Here is a 7,101-nt window from a genome sequence, read left to right on the forward strand (position 1 = left end):
AAGATACTGCAAAGGGGAAGAGGAGGATGGAGTGTCCAGATGGGAGGAGGAGGGGACACTGAGGCAGAGCTGGTGGAGAAACTGGGACTCTGATCTGTTAGAACAAGCAGGGCTTGGCGACACCATGCAGTTTCTGTTTTTTGTTGTAGTGGTGAGACGTGAGTCTCCAAGAGGTGCAGAGACCTTCCATTGTCACACACAACTTCGAGGAGGGAATCCAGAAAGGGAGGCTGAGGACGAGGAGAGCAGCGGGAAGGAAGCCAGAAGGACAGTCTTGGTCCGAGCTGGAGGGGAAATGAGAGCACGCGTAGGAAGCTGGAGGTTGAAGGAGCAGCAGATAGTCTTTTGTTTCAATTAGCAGTTGGTGGAAGAAGGAAGTCAGAACAGAAACACTGAGGGGCAGGTTTGCTGAGAACAGAAGGAAGTTGAGAAATGTCTGCAAGCGACATACTATCTCTGGAACTCGTCCTGCTGGCTGCTCTTCTCCCGGGGGCTGACAGTGCAGAAGGTAAGAGCTCTGCTGGCTGCCCAGTCCCTGATCTGGGCGGGGTGTGCTTGCCTTTCCCTAGACAGATCATGATTCTCAGGTCACCAGAGTGCTCACACCCTGAGGGTTCCTGTCTCCTGGTAAGGCTTACCCCTTGAAAAGAGTATGGGGCCCCGGGTGAGGGAAATGCCATCATTAACCTAGTCATAACTTGTCTCTATCCCTCCCCGCTTCTCTCATTTCTTCTCTCTCTGTCCCTCTCTCTCCCCCTGTCTTTCTCTCCCTCCTCCCCTCTTTCTCTCTGTCTCTCTGTCTCTCCCTCTCTCTCCCCCTTCTTCCCTCCATCCCTTTCTTTCTCTCTCTCCTCCTGTCTTTCTCTTCCTCCTTCCCTCCTTCCCTCCCTCTCTCTATGTCTCTCCCTCTCTCTCGTCCTCCCTATTTCTCTGTCTCTCGTCTCTCTCGTAACTGGTTCACTTTCCATCTTCCCCTTCCTGCTTGCCTCCTTTTTCCCTTAAACTACCTGACCCTCTACCCCTCCACTACCCTCAGCCACTCAGGAACACATCCAGTTCCACATCATCCAGATCTCATCCTTTGCCAACCACTCCTGGGCACAACATCAAGGCTCAGGTTGGCTGGGTGATGTGCAGACTCATGGCTGGGACAGTGAGTCTGGCACGATCATTTTCCTGCACACCTGGTCTAAGGGCAACTTCAGCGACGAGGAGCTGATAGATCTGGAGCTGCTGTTCCGTGTCTACTTCATTGGATTAACTCGGGAGACTGAAGAATATGCCAGTCAACTGCACTTTGGATGTAAGTTCAATCTACTTAATTAAGGGAATCCCTCAGAAGGTTCTTCTGTTTCTGGGAAACATCCTCATATCATTCTGGGCTACTGCCGTTATTCCTGTCCCTCCATAAAAATCTTCATGCATAAACTTCTTGGGGGTCATTCCATATGTTGACTCCTCAAGATTTCCTAGACTCTTGCTTCTTCTGACTCCTTTTTTTCTTGTGCATTTTTATCTTTCCCCAGTGTTCTCCCTTCTATGGTAAAACATGGAGACACACAATTGTCCACCTCTGCACCTGATTCCATTAAACTTTGGTCTCTTTCTCCATTCAGTACCTTCCAAGGTCTATGTCCACAACCCAACAACCATTATGGCCTGTGTCATGTGCTCTGGAGAGCTGTAATTGCAGCTCCTTCACATGGGCTCCTACCCCCCACCCTCACCCTCCAACCTGTGACTCACCTATCATTTCCCTGACTTCTTCAAGTCAAATTCTTGATTCTTGGCTTGTCTCCCTTATGGCCCCTTCCCCATCCCATCAATTCTCTTCCTTATTGCTGATCAAATACATCTTTAGCTTACCCCTACGCCCCCATACAATTTTCTTGCTCCACTTTTTAAAAAAGATTTTATTTATTTATTTGACAGAAAGATAGAGAGCATGAGCAGGGAGAGTAGTGGCAGGCAGAGGGAGAGAGAGAAGCAGGTTCTCCGCTGAGCAGGGAGCCTGACATGGGGCTCAATCCCAGGACCCTGAGATCATGACCTGAGCCGAAGGCAGATGCTCAACTGACTGAGCCACCCAGGCATCCCCTTGATCCACTTTTTAATAAAGTTCTTATATTGTTTCTCTCATTTTTTTTTCACAAATCTCTATTTCTTCTTCTTCTTCCTAGATCCTTTTGAAGTACAGGTGACAGCTGGCTGTGAGCTACATTCCAGTGACATTGCAAAAGTCTTCTTACAGGCAGCTTATGAAGGATCAGATTTCCTGAGTTTCCAAAACATGTCATGGGTGCCAGCTCCAGAGGGTGACAGCAGAGCCCAGAGTGCCTGTGATCTCATGAACCAGTATGAAGGCATCAAGGAAATCGTGCACAAGCTCCTCACAAACACCTGTCCCCGATTTGCCTTGGGTCTCTTTGATGCCTCGAAGGTGGATTACAAGAGGCAAGGTTGGTACAGCCCCTTCCTCTAAGATTTTTCTATACAAGTCTTGCCCCTTCCCACCGTCCTTTTCAAAGTCGGGACAAGGAAGAATTCAAGACAGATAGGGTTTGCTGGGTACAAGTTTCCCAAAGGAAGATAATACATGCATATGGGTGTGGTTAAAGACCCCTAAGCTGTGTGTTAGAGTCCCTATCTGAATACCTCTCATGCCCTCTGCAGTGAGGCCAGAGGCCTGGCTGTCCACTGGCCCCAGTCCCGGTCCCGGCCGTCTGCTGCTGGTGTGCCATGTCTCCGGCTTCTACCCAAAGCCTGTGTGGGTAATGTGGATGCGGGGTGAGCAGGAGCAGCAGGGCACCCAGCAAGGCGACGTCCTGCCCCATGCTGATGGAACGTGGTATCTCCGAGTGACCCTGGACATGGAAGCTGAGGAGGCGGCCGGCCTGTCCTGCCGGGTGAGACACAGCAGTCTAGGAAACCAGGACATCATTCTGTACTGGGGTGAGTAAGATTGGGTCTGTAGGTGTGCGAAGGTGGTTGTTGAGCCTAGAGGTTAGGGCAGAGGAAGGTATCATGACACCAGAATTATGTGAGCACAGTATCAGGAAGGAATGAATACAAGTGACTTCAAGAATGTAGGGATGGAATGATGGAACACGAAGGCCGCTCAGATGTAAGAGACTTAGGGAGAGATGAGGTGCCCCTCTCTGAGCAGGTGTGGGAATACCGTGACAAGGCCGGTTGAAGATGGCCCTCATACCCAATGCATATGTTGACGTGGGAGGAAATCAGTGGACAGAGTAGAACTGACAGTGGGTGGAAAATGACATCGGTGTGTCTTTCCAATACCCACAGGACACCACCTTTCCTTGTACTTGATCCTGTTGGCCGTGATAGTGCCCCTAATGCTTCTGATAGTCCTTGCATTGTGGTTTAAGAAGCGCTGGTGAGTTCTTTGTGTTTCCTCCTTTCTTCCCCGTATCTTATTTCACATTCCATTTTTACCTCTCTTAGCTTCTGTCTCCTGACACTCCCCTCATCCTCACTTACCACCTCCAGTGCACCCAATATCTCCCATTTCTTTTCCACAGCTCCTATCAAGACATCCCGTGAGCTGCCTCATCATGCCCTCCCCAGTGGCCCAGGAACCTAGGACCACAGAGTGATGATAACATTCTTTTTTCCCTCTATTTAATTTTTTTCTTGTTTCTGCTTTATAATCATTGTTCACATAAACTAATTTAGTTCTGTAACTCTGTATAGAATCCCTTCCTTGTAATCTCCATCTGTTCAATAGTCCTCTACTTTTGAAGCCCATTCTGATTCTCATCCTCCAGGGTGTTCCCTGATCCGTGGGTGGTAAGCCCTTCATCTCTGCTATATGTGCACCTCACTTCTACCCTGCACACAGTTACCTAGGTCTTTCTTCCCCTTCCTATGTGCAAGCTCTTTTGGGACAATGATCATGATGAAGGTGCGTTTCCTGTGTGTAATACATGCTCAGTAAAAATCAAACCCAAACAAACCATATCCAAGTTAGATTCACTGTCATGTTGATAGTCTTTCTTCATAATGTTCATTCCTGACATGGTTGTAGTATTTGAAGGGTTGACGTTTCCCTTCTTGTTCCAGTGTTTCTTGTTTGGCCCAGAAATCCCACATTCCTTTAGCTCCCTCATTTTCTCCCTAACTCTTAAGGAAAAATGCAACTTTGCTCCCTGCCATACTTACTTGAAAAATACAATGAGCCATCCCTCTCCAACTTATTCTAAACATGAAGAGAGAAACAGTGAGCAGGCAACGTCTGCAGGGCAGTGGGGCAGACGTGTCACTGAATGGTTAATAAAAAGGCACAAGAGAGCTGGTCCCCAGGATAAGGACGGGATCAAGGCAAGGGATGTATATGGAAAACAAACCCCCCAAAGGGTAGTGCTATCTCAGACACCTGTCTGGAGTTCTTTTCCTTTAAGTTTCATTCACTAATTCAAGTAATACTTGTCGAGCACTGAACACAAGACAGGCATACACACTTGTGAATTGGTGGGTGAGGAAACAGTCAGGGCTGCACCCACCTGCCTGGAGGGACCATGTCTACTTCTTCAGTCTGTCTATGTCCTTTGTACTGGGTACAATATTTTGTTTCTTTTTGGAATTTTTGAATCAACTTTATAGATATGTAATTTACTTACAATAAAATGTATCTGTTTTAAGTGTGGAGTTCCATTCATTTTGACAAATGTATACACCTATGTGAGCAAGACCACAATCAAGGTACAGCACGTTCCATTACCTGGATACCCCTGTCCTCATGTGCAGCTAAACCGCCAACTGGGCATCCTTGAAACTACTGGTATGCTTAATGATATGATTAAGCTTAGATTTGTCTTTTCTAATATTTGTATTAAAATGAAATCATCTGTATATACTCTTTTTTTTTTTTGAGTTTTAATTTTTTTTTATTCTTATGTTAATCCCCATACATTACATCATTAGTTTTAGATGAAGTGTTCCATGATTCATTGTTTGTGCATAACACCCAGTGCTCCATGCAGAATGTGCCCTCCTCAATACCCACCACCAGGCTAACCCATCCTCCCACCCCCCTCCCCTCTAGAACCCTCAGTTTGTTTTTCAGAGTCCATCGTCTCTCATGGTTCGTCTACCCCTCCGATTTCCCCCGCTTCATTCTTCCCCTCCCGCTACCTTCTTCTTCTTCTTTTTTTTCCTTAACATATATTGCATTATTTGTTTCAGAGGTACAGATCTGAGATTCAACAGTCTTGCACAATTCACAGCGCTTACCAGAGCACATACCCTCCCCAGTGTCTATCACCCAGTCACCCCATCCTTCCCACCCCACCCCCCACTCCAGCAACCCTCAGTTTGTTTCCTGCAATTAAGAATTCCTCATATCAGTGAGATCATATGATACATGTCTTTCTCTGTTTGACTTATTTCACTCAACATAATACCCTCCAGTTCCATCCACGTCGTTGCAAATGGCAAGATCTCATTCCTTTTGATGGCTGCATAATATTCCATTGTATATATATACCACCTCTTCTTTATCCATTCATCTGTTGATGGACATCTTGGCTCTTTCCACAGTTTGGCTATTGTGGACATTGCTGCTATAAACATCGGGGTGCACGTACCCCTTCGGATCCCTACTTTTGTATCTTTGGGGTAAATACCCAGTAGTGCAATTGCTGGATCATATGGTAGTTCTATTTTCAACTTTTTGAGGAACCTCCATACTGTTTTCCAGAGTGGCTGCACCAGCTTGCATTCCCACCAACAGTGTAGGAGGGTTCCCCTTTCTCCGCATCCCCGCCAACATCTGTCCTTTCCTGACTTGTTAATTTTAGCCATTCTGACTGGTGTGAGGTGGTATCTCATTGAGGTTTTGATTTGGATTTCCCTGATGCCGAGCGATATTGAGCACTTTTTCATGTGTCTGTTGGCCATTTGGATGTCTTCTTTGGAAAAATGTCTGTTCATGTCTTCTGCCCATTTCTTGATTGGATTCTTTGTTCTTTAGGTGTTAAGTTTGATGAGTTCTTTATAGATTTTGGATACTAGCCCTTTATCTGATATGTCATTTGCAAATATCTTCTCCCATTCTGTTGGTTGTCTTTTGGTTTTGTTGACTGTTTCCTTTGCTTTGCAAAAGCTTTTTATCTTGATGAAGTCCCAATAGTTCATTTTTGCCCTTGCTTCCCTTGCCTTTGGCGATGTTTCTAGGAAGAAGTTGCTGCGGCTGAGGTCGAAGAGGTTGCTGCCCATGTTCTCCTTTAGGATTTTGATGGACTCCTGTCTCACATTGAGGTCTTTCAACCATTTGGAGTCTGTTTTTGTGTGTGGTGTAAGGAAATGGTCCAGTTTCATTCTTCTGCATGTGGCTATCCAATTTTCCCAACACCATTTGTTGAAGAGACTGTCTTTATTCCATTGGACATTCTTTCCTGCTTTGTCAAAGATGAGTTGACCATAGAGTTGAGGGTCCATTTCTGGGCTCTCTATTCTGTTCCATTGATCTATGTGTCTGTTTTTGTGCCAGTACCATGCTGTCTTGATGATGACAGCTTTGTAATAGAGCTGAAAGTCCGGAATTGTGATGCCGCCGGCTTTGCTTTTCTTTTTCAACATTCCTCTGGCTATGTGGGGTCTTTTCTGGTTCCATACAAATTTTAGGATTATTTGTTCCATTTCTTTGAAAAAAGTGGATGGTATTTTGATGGGGATTGCATTGAATGTGTAGATTGCTCTAGGTAGCATTGACATCTTCACAATATTTGTTCTTCCAATCCATGAGCATGGAACGTTTTTCCATTTCTTTGTGTCTTCCTCAATTTCTTTCATGAGTATGCTATAGTTTTCTGAGTACAGATCCTTTGCCTCTTTGGTTAGATTTATTCCTAGGTATCTTATGGTTTTGGGTGCAATTGTAAATGGGATCGACTCCTTAATTTCTCTTTCTTCTGTCTTGTTGTTGGTGTATAGGAATGCCACTGACTTCTGTGCATTGATTTTATATCCTGCCACTTGATTGAATTCCTGTATGGGTTCTAGCAGTTTTGGGGTGGAGTCTTTTGGGTTTTCCACATAAAGTATCATATCATCTGCAAAGAGTGAGAGTTTGACTTCTTC

The 7,101-nt window shown here is 45.5% G+C and overlaps 1 protein-coding gene across 1 annotated transcript; it reads left to right on the forward strand.

Annotated features, from left to right (window-relative positions):
• Nucleotides 1–432: 432 nt before the first annotated feature.
• LOC110573358 (T-cell surface glycoprotein CD1c-like) lies at nt 433–3,614 on the forward strand. Its single transcript, XM_021681850.1, has 6 exons — nt 433–508; nt 1,037–1,303; nt 2,181–2,459; nt 2,674–2,952; nt 3,307–3,397; nt 3,543–3,614. The coding sequence occupies exons 1-6, from the start codon at nt 433–435 to the stop codon at nt 3,562–3,564; spliced, it is 1,014 nt and encodes a 337-aa protein (XP_021537525.1). The 3' UTR covers nt 3,565–3,614.
• Nucleotides 3,615–7,101: the final 3,487 nt, after the last annotated feature.

This window comes from Neomonachus schauinslandi, chromosome 6 (assembly GCF_002201575.2).
Source record: "Neomonachus schauinslandi chromosome 6, ASM220157v2, whole genome shotgun sequence".
Taxonomy (NCBI): domain Eukaryota; kingdom Metazoa; phylum Chordata; class Mammalia; order Carnivora; family Phocidae; genus Neomonachus; species Neomonachus schauinslandi.

Excerpts from the sequence above, each read along its gene's own strand:
- LOC110573358 (XM_021681850.1), top strand. The coding sequence starts at position 433 with ATGTCTGCAAGCGACATACTATCTCTGGAACTCGTCCTGCTGGCTGCT. Across the intron at positions 1,304-2,180 it reads CAGTCAACTGCACTTTGGAT|ATCCTTTTGAAGTACAGGTG; the intron begins GTAAGTTCAATC and ends TCTTCTTCCTAG. Across the intron at positions 3,398-3,542 it reads TTGTGGTTTAAGAAGCGCTG|CTCCTATCAAGACATCCCGT; the intron begins GTGAGTTCTTTG and ends TCTTTTCCACAG.